Consider the following 20,918-nt stretch of genomic DNA (forward strand, 5'->3'; position numbering starts at 1 on the left):
AACATGTATGTGTGCGGTACGGATGTGCAGTAATGTGTAGTATACGTTCCGTTTTGTAGCTAGCTCTTTCCTTGTAAAGCAGATTTGGGTAAAGTGTTTTTTCTACTCTTTTCTGATTGATGTATGTCAATCATATATACATGGTTGCTGATCAGTTTATATACATGGTTGTTGATCAGTTTTGTTCCTAAAGATCAGTCATTATAATGAATCTCCTTGCGAACGACCTTTTCCCTAATATAACGATAATCAACTTCCACATATCTTGTTCGTGTATGGAAAACAAGATTGGAAGCAAGAGATATGGCACAAACGTTGTCACACCATAAGGTAGGAGACTGGAGAGGAATGTCTAAGTCCTGAAATAGAGTTCGAAACCAAGAAATATGGGCAGAGTTCGAAACCAAGAAATATGCGCAGCAGTATAGGCCAATTGACGATACTATGCTTCTGTACTGGATCGAGATACTCCATTCTGCTTTTTAGAACTCCATGAAATTAGGTTTGAACCAAGTATGTGCAAGTACCCACCGGTTGAGATTCTTGTGTCTAGATCCCCAGCATAATCAGAATCACTATAACTTGTTAATTTCAAGGTGCTTGAAGTGTAGAACAAGCCATATGTAGGTGTATGTTTGAGATAACGGAAAATCCGTTTCACAATTTCAAGGTGCTTGAAGTGTAGAACAAGCCATATGTAGGTGTATGTTTGAGATAACGGAAAATCCGTTTCACAGCCACCCAATGCACATTTGTTAGAGAATGCAGAAACTGGCATACCTGATTAACGGCAAATGATATATCAGGGCGAGTTAGTGTGAGGTACTGTAAGGCTCCGACAACACTCCGATATTGGGTGCCATCATGAAGAGGAGTGCCATCGTTGATACTCAAACGTTTGCCACTATCCGCCGGAGTTGAAACAGGTTTAGCATCTGTCATGTTTGTGCGGTGGAGAAGATCTAAAGTGTACTTGGTCTAAGTTAAGGCAAGTCCATGAGAGGACCGCATAGACTCAATGCCCAAGAAATAGTGTAATGGACTCAAATCTTTCACCGTAGTCAACACCTTATTGCTGCCAAAAGCCTTTGGCTACTAGGCGAGCTTTGTACCGCTCCACAAAACCATCAGGTTTCCTCTTGATTCGAAAGACCCATTTGTGGGGAAGGACATTCATTGTAGCAGAATAGGGAACAAGCTGCCAAGTACCAGCTTGAATGAGAGCATTGAATTTTGTGCTCATGGTTGAACGCCATTCCTGTTGCTTGGCTGCCTGAGTGTAACAACTTGGTTCAATTCGGTGAGTGAAGGAAGTCACAACCATAGCATATTTGGGATTGAGTTTCACAATCCCTTGTTGACTACGAGTGACAGGCCCAGATTTATGCGAAAGTGGAGGATCTGGCACCGGTTGAGATAAAGAGGAAGAGGTTTGGGGAGCATCAGACTGCGGTGGTGGAGCAAGCTATGCTGGCAGGCGGCGGCGATAGGTGATAATTGGATTTGGGGACGAGGTGGCCGTGGGAGTGAGATCAGGTGAAGGGAGTCGGCAATCTGATTAATCTTATCCAAGTAATCAGAGATGGAAAGATCACCTCTAATAGTGCGGAGAAGGTTGCTACGAAGTTGGAGAATACAGTTGTAATTCTGTGAAGCATATCGTCGTGCAAGAGATGTCCAGGTAGTGTGTGAATCAATGGAGCGGGAGATGGTGGCCAGTACAGAAGGTGTAAGGGAGCCATTGATCCATCCAAGGATCATTTGATCAGTAGCTATCCATTCCTCATATGCATGGTTCACGGTGTCAGTTAATTCACCAGCCTCATTCCGAAGAAAGGCAGGAGGACAAGGCTTTGTTCCGTCAACAAAACCCATGAGATTTCGGTTTTTGAGGAGAGGGGTTATCTGGGCTAACCATAAGGAGTAATTGGTACGGTCTAGTTTTGATGGTGAGGAAGTTTGATGTGGTCGTGGTGGTGGTGTTGGTGGGGGTAGCCATGGGAAGGAAAGGAAACAGATAGGAGAGAAAAAAAAAAGTTGTCGTTTAGACAAAGGCTCTTGATACCATAAAGCAGATTTGGGTATAGTGTTTTTTCCACTCTTTTCTCATTGATGTATGTTAATCATATATACATGGTTGCTGATCAGTTTTGTTCCTAAAGAACAACCATTACAATGAATACAATTAAAGGACTGTTGATCAGTTTAGATCCTAGAGATTTACAGTTTACATCTCAACGTCCTAAGATCAAGCAATGTAAAGTCAAGACAATCAGATATCAAGCAATGGACAATCAATATAGAAAGAGAAATCAAGGCAAATTAGTTTCATTGCTTATCACCTTGTTTATATGGCAAACACAAACAGCTTTTGTGTTTATTTAGTACTTGTTGGAGGGTCCTCTACGTACAGTTTGGTTATATATATATATATATATATATATATATATATATATATGTAATTACCAGATCTTATTGATAAGCTATTAGTTGTTGGAACGTTATATACATGTAATTAGTAATTACTTTTTAGGCACCATATTGTGCCACAAATTTTTCAGCTGGCCTCCAACAAAGCCACAAAGCAGTGAAAACGTATGCTAATAGGTTTCTTACCACAATGGTAAAACATAAGGATGATATGCGTTCCATATTCACTATTATCGGAATCTGAAAGGTAAACAAAGATTAATAAGTAGATGACAGTGAGTACTAGCTGCTGGAAGTACTCTTTGAGATCCAGCCATATGTGTGGGCTTACTATATGTGTGTGTGTGTGGGAACTCTTCCAATGAGGACTATTTGAAGACTTTCTAGAGATTCACTTTTTAATTATGTTACGGTAAAAAAACTTTTCAATTATATTACGGTAAATTAACTGTTAAATGTTTAGGAGATTTACTTTTTAATTATATTACGGTAAAAAAACTTTTCAATTGTATTACAGTAAATTAACAGTTAAATGTTTATATATGCATGAGTATATCACTTCTGAAAATTTTCTTCTAAATTGCTAATTGTTAAGGTATCAAACTAGATCAAATCAATGGACGAACTAAATCTGTCAAACATAAACCGTTTATGGTCATAACAGATAAATCACGATTATGAATACTTTAACGATTTTCAATTTAGTTAAAAAATTACATAAATGATCTACACATAAATATCTAATTAAAGTTCTAACGGTTGATTTGAGGAAATATAATTGAAAATTATGTCAACCACAAAAGTCCTCAACTAGTCCTCATTATATATATATATATATATATATATATATATATATATGGAGCCTTTCAAAAGAGGACGTCCACACAAATGCAAAAATGCGGACGTCCCTCCTCAGGCCTCGATCAGGCAGCAATGGCGGAGTTGCGGTTGTCAATGTCGAGCCTCTGTTTACTGTTGGAGTCGTCGATGAAGAGTTCGAAGTAGACCTTGATGGGTTTTCATGGTTTCAGGCGAGCTCGCCGCGCACACCTTCGATTTCAATCAGTTGAGCGTTCACCTTGATGGTGACGCCGTCTGGGATGTCTAGAGTGTTCGTCCGACAACCACAGCGCCTAAAACCTTCGCTTGATCAAGGGCTGAGGAGGGATGTCCGCACTTTTGCATCTGTGCGGACGTCCGCTTCTGATCCGGCTTGTGTGTGTGTGTGTAGGGACTTGGGGGAGTAAAGAGAAGAGTGGATCCTACGCTTAGACCGACAACATCGATAACACTATATCTCTGCTGAGCTGTTGGTAAGTTTCACGTCATTGGGGGGGGGGGGGTGTGGTTTCTAGTTTTCAACAATGTGACCGATTTACCATAGTTATATTTATAGATAGCAAAAGTGCTGATGTCCGCTTTTGATCCGGCTTGTGTGTGTATCGTTAAGGAATTGAACTAGATTAAATCAATAAACTAACTGAATTTGTCCAACCTAAACGGTTAGTGTTCATAAGTGTAAATCACAGCTTTAAATGACTTAATGATTATCAATTTGGCTGAAAATTTGTAAAGATGATCTACTCATATATATCTAAAAACTGAACGGTCGAGATGTGGATATGCGATCGCAAAGTGAGTTTATTTGAGGAAATCCTTATATTTGAAAAACTAAGGAGGTCCTTAATATAGAAAGAATATGTGTGTGTGTGTGTAGAGAGGATTAGAAGCGGACATCCGCACTTGATGCAAAAGTGAGGACACGGCTCACGGAGGCTCGAGGCAGCGTGGATGGCGGCTCTGGTTCTGTCCTCGGAGACCAGGGACACCCTGGACGATGTCAGCATCAAGTTGAAGGCCAACGTGATCAAAGTGGCAGGTTTGCTTCAGAAGTTCAACAAAAACTCCGAGCAAACCAATTTTGACTTCGAACTCATCATGGAGGAGTCCACCGGCAAGAAGAATCTCAAGATGGATGTCTGGTTAGGCACCGGCAAGATCAGCCGTTAGCGCCACCATCCGCATTGCCCAAAGCCGTTATGAGAGACGTCCGCACTTTTGCATCTTTGTGAACGTCCGCCTCTGATCCGGCCTATATATATATATATATATATATATATATATATATATATTTATAACATTCTCTTTGATTTTAACTAGCTACAAGCATTTTGAATTGCGCCATAGCATTAACCAAAAAACTAATATGCGCCAACTTTTCGATCATATATTGACGTCTTCACCGTTCAATATTTAGGTTCCTATGAGTAGATCACTTATGCAAATTTTCAGTTAAAGTGATGATTGTTTGGGTACAGAATTAGATCAAATTAATAGACAAACCGAATATATTCAACCTGAACCGGTCGTGTTCATAATTAGTAAATCACAATTATGAATACCCAAACGATCATTAATTTGGTTGAAAATTGCATAAGTGATCTACTCATAGAGACTTAAAAATTGAAATGCGGAGATACTGATATATAATCGAAAAGTTAGTCTAAAAGTCGGGTTAGCTTTGTATTAAGAAGCTAACTAGATAGCTCTAGAGCGCTCCTCCATTTTGTAATATTTCTCTCGATTCCTATTAATGGAATCTTTTGATAGAAATAAAAAAATCATAGCTATAGTAGCTAGACCAAAATGATCCACTAGATGTCCAGATTTCGACAAAAAATGAGCCATGAAAGAAAATGCTAAAGTAAAATTCTAAAGCGATCTAACAGAATGCAACTCTAAAGTAAACCTCAAAGTAAATAACCTGACACTACCATGAAAAACTTTGAACACAGTCAAAACATGTCCCCAATTTATTCATGTTCCTAAAGAATCACTCTACACGGAGAGTGTTTTTTTTTTAGGGGAAAAACGAACTGATTATATTGACCAATCAATGGGTACATTGGGAAGCAATAAAGCTTCTAATATCTGGAGGGACATGCCCACTCCAAGATAAATTGAAAGAAGAAAGTAGAGCAAGTTTAGCTAAATTGTGGGCAGCAGTATTGGCCTCACGGTACACATGCCTCAAAGAAGAGCCAACTAGCACCTGTAGAAAGGAATTGATATCCTCAATAACACGACCCAATGCTGAGGTTTCTTCAGCCCCAGACTCAACAGAAGAGACTAAGTGCTGACAATCAGTCTCAAAAATAATAGGAGAAAGATGATATTGGACTGCTAGGGAGCAAGCAGCCCTGCAAGCCATGGCTTCTATAGCTTCAGGAGAGGCAACAGAATTAACCTTGATGCATGCACCGCCAACAATGTCACCCAATGCATCACGTATAACCACTCCTATCCCACCAGATTTAGATAACAAATCAAAAGCACCATCACAATTGGCCTTAAGCCAGCCTGAAGAAGGCGGGGACCAAACCGGCCTAATCCTCCCAGAAGTCCTCCGAGTAGTAACCAAATGAGACTGAACCAACATAAAGGAGGATCTTATCTGAAACTGCAAATGGGTCAAAGAAACAAATCTATTTGACCACACTCTCTGATTACGCTCCTTCCATACAAACCATCCAACAAACAGTAAAAGGGCCACATTCTTTTTAGAGAGAACCTCAAAACAAGATGCCAACCAAGTACCAATTGATGTACCTTCACTGCAAACAATTGAAAGATTAAAATTTAAAAGTGAAAATAAAAATGACAGGCCCAGCAAGCTAAGTAAGAGATAAAGCCTGCATTAAAATTTTAAATAGAGGCCCAAATACAGAGCCTTAGGCCCAAAAACAACAGCTCCAGACCCATCCAAGCTCTATCAACAAGCCCAACAGCACCAAGTCCACGAGCCAAGATCAGCTCTTGGACCGCCATACTCTAAACGACGGCATCGCAACCCAGCCACCACTATGCCGCAACCCTAATAGATTTACCGTGATGAGGAACATGAAACATTGAAAGCAAAATATCCTCGGGCCAATCGCCGCTGCAATCCTTAACTGCTCATACAACACCCATCCGTGGAACCGCCAGATCGCCGCCATCCCAAGCCACCGTCCTTCTCTACTCTCATGGCTTCCACCACCCCAGAAAAGCACGTTTATTCCGTGTGGGCGCTTCCACCGGACGACGTGACCCCCAGGCTCAAGAAGCTCATGGAGGGCCTCCGAGCCGAGTTCAACGGGCCCTACTTCGACCCCCACATCACCGTCGTGGGGGCCATCACCTTGACCCCCGAAGACGCTCTCAACGAGTTTAAAACGGCCTCGCAGGCCGTGAAGGCCTACGAAGCCAAAGTTGAGAGCGTCGCCACTGGAACTTTCTTTTACCAGTGTGTGTTCCTCCTCATCAATCCCACTCCTCAGGTAAGACTTTGTTTATGGGTTTCAAGTTTTGTTTATTATGAAACAATGAGATTGAAAGTTTGTGTCTTTTTGTTCAGGTGGTGGAAGCTAGTGCAATCTGCTGTGGGCATTTTGGTTACAATAGCTCAACTCGTGAGTTCTGATATATTTTATAGACTAGAGTTTTGTGCTTTGTTATTTTTGGAAGTATTTGTCTCTATCTGCTTTGTTTGGATGGGAAAATGTTGAGAAAATGTTTCTGCTGTTGATGATTGGTCTTAGCTTTGAATTGACTTGGCAACTATTGAAGCAGAAATTATTTTAGTTGGTACTATGCCTGAAAGTTGAGTTATAGCAGTTAGCATTTGTCAAGGTTACATCTTTATACCATGAAACCACAAAAGGAACTCTGTAAATATTATAGGTTTTTGTGGAATGCCCATTTCTTTTTAGCAAACTTGTGGATTGCCCATTTGGTTAAGTCAACTTTTGTTTTGGGTTTTGCTGAGCATTTACACTATGTAGATAGATTGGGAATGCTCAAACTTTGTCTGCAAATTGGACTACTCTGTATATATCCACAGAACTTGTTGATATCCTAAACTAATAGGTTGGCTGTTTCGTATAAGCCAATTTTTTTATGGGTATGTTAAGGATGTAGATAATGAAGAAACATTGCCAACACTGCTGCTTAGAATGCAAAACTGAACTCATCTGCATATTTGTTGGTAAATTACCTGTTTTAGCAACTTGTAGATATGCCCATATCATAAGACAAGCCAATTCTTGTGGTTGGTTAGCATTTAGTCAGTGAAGTTTAGATGGTCAGTGGTGCTACTTTATCATGTAATTTCTATAAAAATATCCATAGGGGTTTGGAGAATACGTGATTTTAAATTTAACTAACTTGTTGACCAATTTCATGTAAATCAACTTTTTTATGGTTTTGCTGAGCATTTAGACATAAAGATGAGATTGCATATGGTGCCTACTTGCTTTGTAAATTGAAGCATGATTTGTGTATGTACCAAGACTATTGTTCTTGTTCTAACACCAATGATTGTTGGATCAATGGCAGCTTATATGCCACATCTGAGTCTCCTGTACGCAGATCTGATTGATGAAGATAAGAAAAAAGCTCAAGAGAAAGCCAGCATTCTGGACGAGAGCATTGCTAGTCTGAGCTTCCCCGTTACTCGCCTTGCATTGTACAAAACTGACACTGAAGATAAAACTCTAAAATCTTGGGAGAAGATTGCTGAGTGCACACTCCAACCCAATTAGGTCTCTTGATGTTTGTGTTTCAACTTGTAATGTCACTCTGTTCCAATGTCCCCGTCAACTCTAATGTGTAAAGTTGAAGTTTTAATGTAATGTCAAAGGCTCAAAGCTGTCACAAAAAAAGCTGGGGTTGTATGCCAGCCAGTCTTGCTTTGTATTTCTGATTTTCTGCAATTTGTGTAATAAGGAAACACCTTGGTTGGCCACTTGGCCGCCGCTATGTTTGGCCGCCACTAATTCTCAATAATGTTAGATCTTCCATGTGTCTCCTCTCAAATGAGTACCTATAGATCCAATTACTGGTACGAGTTATAATGAATATGACAGAAATGTATTTAGTGTTCAAACTAGATTGGTCTATTTGCCAATCCCTGCAGTAAAAGCCTACTGAACTTTCTTGTTGAGTACTTAATATAGAGGGACCTCAAATTAATAAAATTTTCCAGATGAAAAGGACCTTGATACTTATCAGATACACCTGAAGCCAATAGTTCCTCATTCCCTGTGGAATGGCCAAAAGGAAACATGAATCCTTCTTCTCCTCATAGTAGCGTCAGCACACACGCAATGTGTGTGTGCACTATTGTTTTTCTGAGTCATATATTCTACTTTCTTTCTTTGCGGTTTGATTATTGTTTCTTCTAAATATATATGTCTTTCATCTATGAACGATAAAATCTTTATTCTTGAATGAACAAAAGAATTCATGGTCATAGATATACCGAAAATCCGTGAACAAACCCAAAAAGGTTCTAGTCAGGGTGTGGTGGCTTTCTTATTTGAGTGAGTTTAACCTTAAAATTGAACAGAAGTTGCACGAGGACGGCAGTCAAAAATTGTAGCTTGGATCTCAAGTTAAAGCTTATCTCATGTGACCTTATCCCATATCATCACAAGAGTAGAATGACAAAAAGAAAGAAGAAAACTATTAAACAATGAGTTGTACAACTACATCCTACAGCATGAGCGCAGCCTCAAAGTCAATTCTGATCCAGAATTCATGTTTTATCATCATGGCCAGAGGTATTACAGTTTCTTTGCTAAGAAAATGAATACACTAATTTCTCCCATCATTTTTTTATGAGGCTTGATTATGATACATTGAACAAGCCAACTTAACCAAATTGGTTGTGAATTGTTTGAGTCCACTAGTTTATAAGAGTAAGACAAACTGAGGAAGTAATAGCAGTCCTCCTGCAACAACCTCTATATTCCTCTCAGTTTTGTTTTCTTTCCACTAAAACTTGGTTGGTGTTGAAAACTGAAACTCGAAACCATGTTCCATGTTTGGCCATATGTGATCTGTGGATATTTTAGCTCAAAATTTTCCAAAATTAGGTTCAAAGAGGATGACAAAACCCAAATTTCTAGTTTCTTCATTTTCCTTTCTTTCTTGTAGTTCTCGAATGTTGTTACACATTAGAATATCAACTAAATCGAAAATCGTTTAGTCTTTCAGTGGTTTTGTTGTTGAATAATAACCCCAATTAAACTATCAAGTATGAAAGTTGGTTCAAACAGATTCAATGTGGAAGTAGAAATGTGCATGGGAAAGTGAAGATATAAACGTCGTTGTTAACTTGTTTCATTTGGTCCGGAAAGACAATTCAAATCGCAATAGTTTTCATGTGACGTGATATTGTAGACTTAATTAATGGATCAGGGAGAGAATAGTTTCCAGGAATCATCAACATTTAGGACCACTTCCTAGTTTCTAACGGTACGCACCACTATCTCATGGATCTAGTCATTGCTATAAAGTCGAAAATTATTGTGTCATCCAGAAGGACAAAGTACAAACAAGTAAATATCAAAGTATCAATTAATTCTCCCTATATACTTGATACAGTTTTAGTCTTCTCTGGTTAATGTTGACACGAAGATCAAGCATGAGTAGAAGAGATATAAGTACACGTATGATCAGACAGTTAGGGCACAATTAAGTAAGGAATCAATTACTTGCATAACGACTCTTTCTGACAATTCTATTGGATTAAGTCATCATGTGTAATTTGGGTGATCTATAAAAATTGAGAAATTTTTCAAAAAAAAAAAAAAAAAAAAGTAAAGAATCAACTTAACTACTACAACTTAGAACGAAAGATACCTCCAAACTACTGTCTATAACACAATCTTGATAAAAATTAGAAAATATTTGCGCTTCTTTTCAAACCTAAACTAATCATTAAAATCTTTTATAGGATAACACCCAGAAAAATTGATAGAACAATAATAATAAAGGTTTCACATTAGATCGATACTCCCGCGCCGCCCCTCCAGGTCCACCACAGTTGAGGGTTTCACCACTTCACCCGCTGCACTTTACCGACCAGTTCGTTGATGGCGCAAGCACCACACCTGCGCACATTAGCTAAACCCCTCTAACCCTGCGCCATGGTCGCGTACTAAGTCGTTACCCCGAAGTTTCTCCCCACGCGCTCGACCCCAATCGCCAGAAAAGTATAAAACGACGAATTGAAAAAAGAAACCGAAAAAGAAGAACGTTACACTGTTGCAGCCAAAAAAAACACGCGCTTTTCTTCTTCCTATAAACCCGTCGAACATATAGCAAAAAAAGAGAGAGAGAGAAAACTTCGCAGCTTTCATGGATTTGAAAACGACGCCGTTGCGGTTCACTCTGGGCAAGCAGTCGTCTCTGGCGCCGGAGCGTGAATCCGACGCCGGAGACGCGGAGGAGGACGAGGTGGAGGTGATCGATCCCCGAGTGAGGCTTATGTACTTGGCCAATGAAGCCGACTTGGACGGGATCAAGGAGCTTCTCGATTCCGGCATCGACGTCAATTTCCGCGACATCGATAATCGGACGGCGCTGCATGTCGCCGCGTGTCAGGGCTACTCCGACGTCGTTTCGCTGCTGCTCGAGCGCGGAGCTGATGTTAATACTAAAGATCGCTGGGGCAGCTCCGTAAGTTCACCCTGCTCACCAAGCTTTAGTTTTAATTGCTTAATCTCTGCTTGCTTAAGCTTAATTCTGTACAAGACTTAGAGAAATGTAGATGAAAATGTTACGAAAAGTTGGAAATCGGAGAAGAAGATGATGATTTTGACAGTCTAGTTTTGCTTGCACAGCCTCTTGCAGATGCTATATACTATAAGAACCATGATGTGATCAAGCTTCTGGAGAAGCGCGGCGCGAAGCCTCTGGTGAAATTTTGATTTACGGTAGTGCTTTCTTGATTTTACTGAGCTGGTTTTTGTTTGATTTGCTTATATTATGCTGGTTAAAATGTTCAGATGGCACCAATGCGCGTTAAGTATGCAAGAGAAGTTCCCGAATATGAAATTGATCCCAAGGAGCTTGATTTTACTAACAGTGTTGAAATAACCAAGGTAAATATTTTTATGCTGGTTAAATGTTCAAATTGCCTATGCAAAAGTGATCGTGAAAAGCTGTTAATGTCGATTTGCTATGGTTTTGAATGTGTTATAAGAAGTGTTTGAATTAGCATGTTGCTAATTGCTAGTTGATTAATATCTTGTTGTCTTGTTAGTTGTGCTCATCTGTTTCTTTGTGTTCCAGGGAACATTCCATTTAGCATCTTGGCGCGGAATACAGGTGGCTGTGAAAAGGCTTGCGGAGGAACTAATTGTTGACGAGGCTAAAGTGTGCGTTGTTCATGAACTACTCATCATTTTTCCAATTCCTTCTTTTCTAGCTTTATGGTCTTTGAAGTTATGGATCAATTTTGGTCTTTCTGCAGGAAGGCATTTACGGATGAGCTTACATTGCTTCAAAAGATACGGCATCCAAATGTAGTGCAATTTCTGGGTGCAGTAACTCAAAGTAGTCCAATGATGATTGTAACAGAATACTTGCCTAAGGTTTTGTCCCTTTTCTGTGCTTGTATTTGGTATCTAATCTTTCTAAAATATTTTCTAGTAACTCATTTGGAATAGTTGCAATGTTTGTGCCTCCATAATGTTAGAGGAATGGTTATATTTCCTAATGTTTCAGCAAAAGCTCATGTTTTGGTAGTGTGAAGCGAAAGCTTGAGGTGCTTCATTGCTCTTAGATGGTTGTGCTTTTTTGTCCATATTAGTACTCAAAATAGGGCTCTAAGGATCCATCGCTAATTGCAGAATTAAATAGGCATAACCTTGTTAATATGATTTACTTGCATCTTCTGTCTTGTATTTTTTTGTTTTTTGTTTTTTTTTTTGCCAGTCAGATTAGAGTTCCTGGGTAACATAGAGCCTTCACTTTGTTGAGTTGACGTTCCTCCACAGAGGTGCATAGAAGTAAAATGGAACACAGTAGCTAGTTTGGAGCTTAAAATTTAGAATTTTGTAGATCTTTATTTTGTTTTGTCCTTATTGCAGGGAGACCTACGTGCATTTTTAAAAAGAAAAGGAGCATTGAAACCGTCGACAGCTGTGAGATTTGCACTTGATATTGCAAGGTCCGTTATTCTTTTGATTTGGCCTTGATTATCATTTTCTGAATATCAACAGATAACAAATTTGAAGAATTATAATTTACCTGTTAGAATAAAGGATTCATTGCATTTACAAAGAAGGACATTTGTTAAAAAACTCAAATGCAAGAGTACAATGTTATACAAAGTGGAAAGTGGTCATTAATATATCTTACATATAGATTGAATTTCAGAGTTATTGTCCATTTTGTTGAAATGTCTGTCCTTGATTTGATTGTGGTTCTTTATCCCAGTTGCTTATTTAGTGGTGATGGCTTCTGTTAGTAAGCTAATGAGCATTTCCTTTAGCATCATCTTCTATTCTCCCTTTTTTGTCATGGCAAACAAAAGTATGTGTTCTGTTTGTTGTGTCCACCAAGATTCAACACAGGATTTAAAATTTCTTGGCTTACCAGAGGCTCTGTAGAAATGAGAGGCATCATTTCTTTAATTTAATTTTTTTTTTCTTTTTCATTTGTTTTTCATGTTTTTATGTTTTTTTTTCCTCTTGTCACAGAATAGAATAGAGCAAAACAAACACAATATGCTACCTAGTTTGGTAGAAATAAGCATCCTATCAAGCATATGCATCCTGGATCTAAATGACTGCATCAGTTTTTGCAATTTCAAAAGCATTATTGCCTAAACCAATCCAACTTTTGAACTTGGCCGTTGCTTCAAGTCCTGAAAACCTCTAGATATAAGTTCTTAACAGCTCTTTCTTGTTAAAAATTTTAATGCTTGGATGCTCTGCATACAAAATATAATTGGATTTGTAGTTGCAAGATCTTATTTTCATTCCTGTATTAAAGGCAATTTAAAGTAAAAACTGATTTGCTTATTCTACAATGAATGCTTCGGGAGTAAAGACTATCACCGCATTGAGGCTTGGTTGATAAACAGCTAACATGTATTTTGGTTGCTTACTTTTGTTTTGAGAGCAAAATCATTTTTTATTGCTTGAATATAGTTCTTTACCACATTATCTCTGGATATCATGCAGGGGAATGAATTATTTGCATGAGAATAAACCAGCACCAATTATTCATCGTGATCTTGAGCCTTCGTAAGTTTCTTCTTTTTTTCTTCCTAATCTCCATTCTGGTCTTAGCATTTACCAAGAGGCCCATTCTTTTTGGTTATCTTTTCTTCGTTTACTGGTCTTTCACCTGAAGAACTCATGTTCATATTCCATTACTATTTCAAAAGAGGATTCTGTTGTTTCCCTTGATAGCCTTAATAGTGTCAATGGCAGGCCTTTTCTTCTAATGTTGCTAACTAGTTTGATGACAGAAATATATTGCGAGATGATTCTGGGACCATAAAAGTTGCTGATTTTGGAGTGAGCAAGTTGCTGACGGTTAAAGAAGATAAGCCTTTGATTTGTCAAGATGCTTCATGTGAGTGTTTCCTTCTGGGCAATACTTTATTGAATAGATCCTTACCAAACTAATATGTATGTTGCTTAGGTGCAGTGTTGCCTAGGTAGTATCTTTCTGAAAGGGAAAAAAGTAGTTCTCTCTGGTTCTTTTTCTGTACAGATGTACTTTTCTATAATTTAGTAGCCCTTCATTGTGGAAACTTCCATGCCATCGGTTGAAGTTGTAGATTGTGAGTGACTCAGTATCATTTGTTGATTTCCATTGACAGGTCGATACATAGCTCCTGAGGTTTCTAAGAATGAAGAATATGATACAAAAGTGGATGTATTCTCTTTTGCTTTAATCCTACAAGAGGTAGATGGTTCATTTCTGAATCCTAGACTAGTTTCATCTATGAAGACATTGTCATGCCATCTTAGTGCATAGTTCCACACCCATGTTATACATCAGCCGTCTCTTTCAACATGAATTTATTATCAAAGAGTTTAAATCAATACATAGGAGATATATTGTGTGTTTATCATGAAGAAGATGACCATTTCTTAAGCATGAATCAATAAATGTATGAAGCTTCATTACTGACCTTAGTATGCTGTATCAGATGATAGAAGGCTGTCCACCATTTTCTGCCAAGCAAGATAGTGAAGTTCCAAAAGTATATGTTGCAAGAGAGCGCCCACCTTTCAGAGCTCCAGTAAAGCGTTATGCACATGGCCTTAGAGAGTAAGTGTGTTGCTAAAACAACTTTCTCTGCTTTTATTGATTAGAGTTTCTGTTCAGTTTCTAGTTTCTGCCCCGGAATTTCAGCCCCTACTGATGGGCATTTTGTTATTGGTGTTTCTACTGACAATGCAAACCCCTTCATATATTACTTCTTTGCCAGCATGTTTTGTATAGTTTCTCTTCCTCAAGAGTATCATCAAATGTAGCATTTGAGTTTCCAGAAGCCGATCAAACTTTGTTTTCTTAACTCTGTGTGTGCTCTCTCTCTTTAGGGTCACAAACATTATCTGATCTTGTTCTGATACCTGCTCACAGGTTAATTGAGGAGTGCTGGAATGAGAAGCCAGCTAAAAGACCATCGTTTAGGCAAATAATCTTGAGGTTGGAATCTATTTATAACACCATTGGCCATAAAAGGCGTTGGAAGGTCTGCTCCCTCTCTGGATTTATCTTTCTGGAATAAGTATTAGATGAATTTGAGAAACTGAATAACTGAAAAAAAAAAAAAAAAAACCTTCACATTTGGTAAATTAAAGTTATTAAATGGCCTGTAAATCCTGAATTACTTTTCTTGAATTCATGAAGTATCATTCAAGGGTTTGGGGAATTCTAATAATAGGATGGTGGTTTCCTGCTGTCACTTTGTTTACTTTTACATTCCAGCATATACTTGCTGAAGAAGTCTTTTTCTTACCCTCCACGTAATATGTACAGGTTAGACCATTGAAATGCTTTCCAAATCTAGAAGCCATGTTGAGGAAAGATCATATCAGTCTGAGCAGCAGAAGCCGTTCATCACGTTCCTCTGCTAGCAGCATATAAAAACAGAATCTTATATGAATGTCTAAACTGCTAGCAGACGTTACCATCTCCAGCTTGATAGCGGAAACTGTGTTCACAAGACAGTAGAATTCGGTTGTGTAACTCCACTAATAGTCATTAAATTTGAATTCTTCAAGATTCTTTTTAACTCTCCCTTTGATAACCTGGGCTGAGAACCACATTTTGTATATCGCATTATGCATGTAAGTGCATCTTATGTGTAATCCAAGAATATTTACTTAGCATCGTCTTGAATATGGAACTGACGATGTTATGCTGAAGCAGAAGTACTCTGGTATTGCCTTTTGTGAGATAGGTTTGTAACTCAGTAAGTAAAGCTTTGGAAATATGGCATTATTTGACACAAATTATTTTGCATTCTCAACAAAACCTATTTGTGGTCCGTTGATGATTTATTGGTCAATGACACATATGCTGGATGAGGTTCTAAATTCAAGCCTGTATTCCCTTCTTTTGGATAAAAAGATGCAAATAAATAAATGAGCAAGCTTTTTCAGAGTGTGTGAGAGAGACTCTGATTTACTCAAGCCAAATGAGCTTTCCCAACCATCTCAACATAAGTTAGTTGAGACCAGTTAATTGCATCTTTAAATCAAACAAATTCCTACTGCAAGAGTCATAGCTTCGGGAGCAAACTCTAAGATTGCCTTAACCACTAAACAAGTAAAGAAGAAAAAAGAAATGTAAATTACCAGAAAAAGACATTGCAGACTCTGGCAATTGGGAGAAATGTTCACAGTTTTCTGGCATTCTGGTGAACTAAAACCTTCCACAATTGCAACTCAGGTAACTTTCAGACAAAGCAAGCATGGAACTGGAATATGAAATAATAACTGTACTTCTAGAGACCACCCAAAAGAATAAAAGAAATGGAATGATGATCTTTATCCCTTTGGAGTGGTGAATACATGAACAAATAAGATTTTTATTACATGTCTCCTCCATTGGAACATATCGATCATATTGATATGTTGTAATCTCAAGAGAGGATTGCAAATTTATCTTCTGTAGAGTAAAATGATTGATTACCAACTTAGCTAAAGTGCATTTGTACGTATGTGGCCACAAAGAAAATTTTAAATTTGCTTTGGGTTTTATTTTACACGTTTTCAGTCGACCGAAATTCGAATGAGGCAATTCCGAGATTCGAATGAGGCGTTTGTCTTAGACTCTCTGACTATCAAATATAACTAAATATGAAAAAACTTTTCGTTTCATTTCTACCTTTTGTATAGTCCAAAACTATTTCAAATGCATGTACTATTGGTTCAATTTCCCAATGCGGGAATTCCAGAAGTGAAATATACATCTTGTGCCTCACTATTTTATCTTTGACATGGATCAAAAGTAACACATTCCTCCATATATCTCCACAGAGAAATTCTTACATGAGGCAAACGTACCACGTGGCGGTAGGGTAATCTAATAAAAATTCAGAAAATTTTAAGTGTGTTCCTAAACTATCCTTACTCATTAAAATGAAATACCCAAAACACCCCCTTACATGTTCACTGATTGGGCAGCCCTACCAGCCATGTGGTACGTCTGCCCTACGTAAGAATCTCTCATCTCGACGCATCAATTGCATCAACATTATTATAAGTATTCCAGTTAATTGGAATTCATGAGAGCCATGAATTAGTATTTAATACGTATTCTTCTTGGCTTTTGAGAAATCGGAGGTAGTTTAACCAGAGTCGTCCCTTGACCAAGGCAACCAAGGTAGTGGCCTTGGGTCTCAGTTTGGAGAAGGCCTCCATCTCAAAATGCCGGTATATGTTAAAAAAAAAAAAAGATAGTAAAAGAAAAAAGACGCAGAACTACAGTATGTAAAAGACAATGTCGAGGCCAATGAAATCAAACCCGTGACTCCATATGGCCTCAAAATTTTCTCTTTTGCTTTTGTATTTGTAAGTTAAACACCCCAAGCTTTCCTCTTTCTCCATCACTCTGGGATTAGAAAAGAAGATAACCAAAAGTTTGCTCTCACTTTCACCAATTTGGGCAAAAATGAAACAATGGCTATGAATTTTGATTCCCTCGATCTGATTCTTAGACAAACGGTAACATTTCTTCCTTTTATGTCTATTTAAGCCATTGACATACTCTGATAGATGCATAGAAGCAATCTTTCTCTTCCTCTTACTCAATTATGAATTTCATTCTTTGTTCTAATTCTATAACTAGAATTTAGATATTTGACACAATTGCGTACTCAATTATGAATTTCATTATTTGTTCTAATTCTGTAATCAAAATTCAGATAGTTGATACAATTGTAACAAACCGTCAAGGATTGAAGTCCAAAATTTTGTGGTTAAAAAATCAGGTTCTATTGTTCTTTATCGGCATTATTACTTTTAATTTTGTTTAAATATTTTGCTATGTTTTAGTTTGAACTTTGCTTAATTTGCTGACATTTTTTTTTAATGGAAAAAATTATTAGGAATGTCTATCTAAATTTTGCCTTATACCTCACTTTGTCATGGGACGGCCCTGAGTTTAACCAGCCAATTAGTGAAATTTTCATAATTAATTAGGATAAGCATACACACACACCCCATATTAGGTCAGGAAAAATAGTCTTAATTAAACTACCTTGTTATTGAGAACTAATGGAGAAGAACAATTATATTTTTGAGGAAGAAAAAGTCTATTATAAGAGACCGGTGTTTTATGTCACAAAATTTCATCACTCAATTGTTGAGCAGTACGTGAAAAATATATAACATCGATCTCCATAACTACTACGGAAGTACCGATGAATTCAACATGGTTGAGGAAGAAGAACATGCATTACATTCTTTTATATATTCTCTATGGTTATAATCGTATATATTAATGTAAATGACTTCTGCCGGTCCAATGTGTTTGCCTGTTTGGTCACTAAAGGAAGTTGGAATAGAAAGCAACGGATGGAGATAAAGGTAGAAATTTTATGTTATTGGGGGATATATGATAAAAGTCACGAAAGCATGATGACCATACTCCATGTTCAATGTCTTGAATTATAGTCACTGATCGTTTAGAATTGATGGTCTAGTTAAGAAAATAAAGAAGAAAGAAAAAATCTTAAGCACTTGTAAAATCTTCAATCTTATATATTGACATTCCCAGTTCGATGGATACAAAGGTAAGGACGTACAGTTATTAAAGTCATTGATTCAGCTTGGATTAGAGATTAGAAGCATATCTGGTTAGAGGCAGATTCTCCTCATTTGGTGCATGCCTTAGCGTCTTCGAGTTGCATGGGGTAATTATTCACATCAAATAGCTCAAATGAAATTCCGCTCCTCACATATTTTCAGAAAAGATAATCAAGTGCAGATGCTTTTTTATTCCTGCAATAGAGATTACTCGAGTCTTTCCAATTTCCGTATTCGTTAGATATTGTTTCCTGAAGGTTTGGCCCCCCTCTTTGTATTACTACTTATTTTTAGTGAATAGATTCTTCTGTGCAGGTAGTTTATATATATATATATATATATATATATATATATATATAAAACATTGGTAAAATCTCCAATTATACGAATGTTTTCATTTGGTTTTTGCATGAACGTACCTTGGATTGTACAGGGAGATTTGTTTTCCTTGTAAGACAAAGGAAAATTTTTATTTTTCATGACCAAGTATATATCATAATTTGTTCTAGTAACAACAGTCTTCCATTTTGTTAGTGGGAGATTTTGAGTTAACGTAAGGACTAGTCGCGGTGTAATGTTAATTATAATTAATAAAAGAAATTATTTCGATGAAAAGAGAGATTATAGAGAGGGAGATCCAAACCCCTCGGGACAATAAGATTACTGAATAAGAGAAAACTAAGAACTTCTAGTCTCTAGTACGTACTATGTACGAAGAGCAAGTATAAATGGTGCATGCATGGTAGAGCAAAATCTATCTGATCAATCAACCCCCAAAGTAGATCTGCCAATATTCGAGTCTATTTCTAATCAAACATGCTTATGTTATATAATCCCGAGTTCCAAACTAACAATAGCGTTGATAACGGCCATCACTTTTAGTGGCGACAAAACATGGAATATATAAGGTCCTTACATAAGTTGTTGAATTTACAAAATCACTTCACTATGTGATGTAAGGAGGAATCCGAATCATAACTAGAGAGCGATGAAGATAGGAGTGGTTGTGATAAGTTGCTTATGAGCAACACCTTTACTAAACAAGTGGGGTAGTTGAAAACAACTACTAACAGATATTAGCTAAACATAGATATAAGCTTTCACTTTCTTTTTGCTTTCAATGGCAGTCTCGAATCTCGATCAAGTGATGAGAGGCCCTTTGAGAATTTGAAGGCGCGCAGTATTTCAAAGAAGCTATTGCACTTAATTAGAAAATTCTTCACTCATGCATAGCCTAATTAACAGCAATTAATATTACTAATTTGAAAACCTTTTTTCACCAAAAGTAAGACTTCTAAAGTTTTGAACACCTACATATATAACTAACCAAAAAGAAGAGCCTTGATCGATACTACGATAAGTCTAGGGCGTGCATAGCATAAAAGTTGGACCATTATGTCACATAAATTATTTCACCAAAGAAAGAAATTAGTATATATCATCTAAATTTATAATTATTGCTACCAATATCCACGTAGACTTGGCAAAGGTATAACTAAATTTGGTAAGCTATTGAAAAAGAGTGAGCCATTGTATTCTATATGTATCACTTAGGTGCAAATTTATTGGACCCAATCCCAATAATTTCTTACTTTTATTTTCCCTTTACCCTTTTTAGGGCTGCTTCAACTATCAGATGGTCATGAGGTACTACTTGCTATTAGACTCCTAGCTGGCTTTTAATAGTTCATAAATTCAGAAAATATTGGGTTAAACTCTAAACAGCAAAATTACTATTGCCGAAATGACCACTACCAGCATCAAACTCTAAAGAAAATGGTGATATGGCGGAGGCTCTGGCTCATTGTGTGAGGTTGCGCAGCCCTTTGACCTAACGCTAATTTAGGTTATCTTCCCAGAAGTGGGTATAAAGGAGAAAAGATGTAACCCTTTGACTTAGAACCCAAAGCCGCCGCGATAGTTCAGGCAAGTATTTGCATATAAAGGATGGAGGCATGTACGTAACACGAACTTAAAAACCTAGAAGCGGCACCATATGCAGCTTAGTTTGTTACCAAACGAGTTATTCTAGTAGCAAGAAACAACCTATACCTAATCATTATCATAAAAACAAAAAAAGATAACACGCCGATCAAAAGATCAAAAGCTGAAATTAGTATGTTATATGGAGGAGGCAGAATTTTCTAAATTATTTCCAATTAACATCTTTTTTCATTGAAACCCCCAAGTATGTGAGTTGAAGAACTGACTTCAAGCAAGGTAAGAAGGTGAAATTGCAATATGCATTAATGTAGTTAGGTCTTTGCATTGAAGAGTAACCACCTATATATCTCCATCATTTTTTTTTTTTTTTGAAAAGGATATATCTCCATCATTTGATAGACATAAATTTGTTAATTTGTTGCTTTTGCGGTTTTT

The 20,918-nt window shown here is 37.5% G+C and overlaps 2 protein-coding genes across 2 annotated transcripts; both read left to right on the top strand.

Annotated features, from left to right (window-relative positions):
* Positions 1-6,278: 6,278 nt before the first annotated feature.
* On the top strand, positions 6,279-8,286 carry LOC112168058 (cyclic phosphodiesterase). The gene is made up of 3 exons (XM_024305174.2): positions 6,279-6,749; positions 6,827-6,881; positions 7,807-8,286. The coding sequence occupies exons 1-3, from the start codon at positions 6,456-6,458 to the stop codon at positions 8,010-8,012; spliced, it is 555 nt and encodes a 184-aa protein (XP_024160942.1). The 5' UTR covers positions 6,279-6,455; the 3' UTR covers positions 8,013-8,286.
* Positions 8,287-10,489: 2,203 nt separating this feature from the next.
* On the top strand, positions 10,490-15,740 carry LOC112165292 (integrin-linked protein kinase 1). The gene is made up of 12 exons (XM_024301783.2): positions 10,490-10,935; positions 11,100-11,174; positions 11,265-11,360; positions 11,551-11,636; positions 11,732-11,852; positions 12,351-12,430; positions 13,449-13,511; positions 13,739-13,845; positions 14,096-14,181; positions 14,429-14,550; positions 14,866-14,977; positions 15,265-15,740. The coding sequence occupies exons 1-12, from the start codon at positions 10,615-10,617 to the stop codon at positions 15,370-15,372; spliced, it is 1,377 nt and encodes a 458-aa protein (XP_024157551.1). The 5' UTR covers positions 10,490-10,614; the 3' UTR covers positions 15,373-15,740.
* The last annotated feature ends 5,178 nt before the right edge of the window (positions 15,741-20,918 follow it).

Source organism: Rosa chinensis, chromosome 5 (assembly GCF_002994745.2).
Source record: "Rosa chinensis cultivar Old Blush chromosome 5, RchiOBHm-V2, whole genome shotgun sequence".
Lineage (NCBI taxonomy): Eukaryota > Viridiplantae > Streptophyta > Magnoliopsida > Rosales > Rosaceae > Rosa > Rosa chinensis.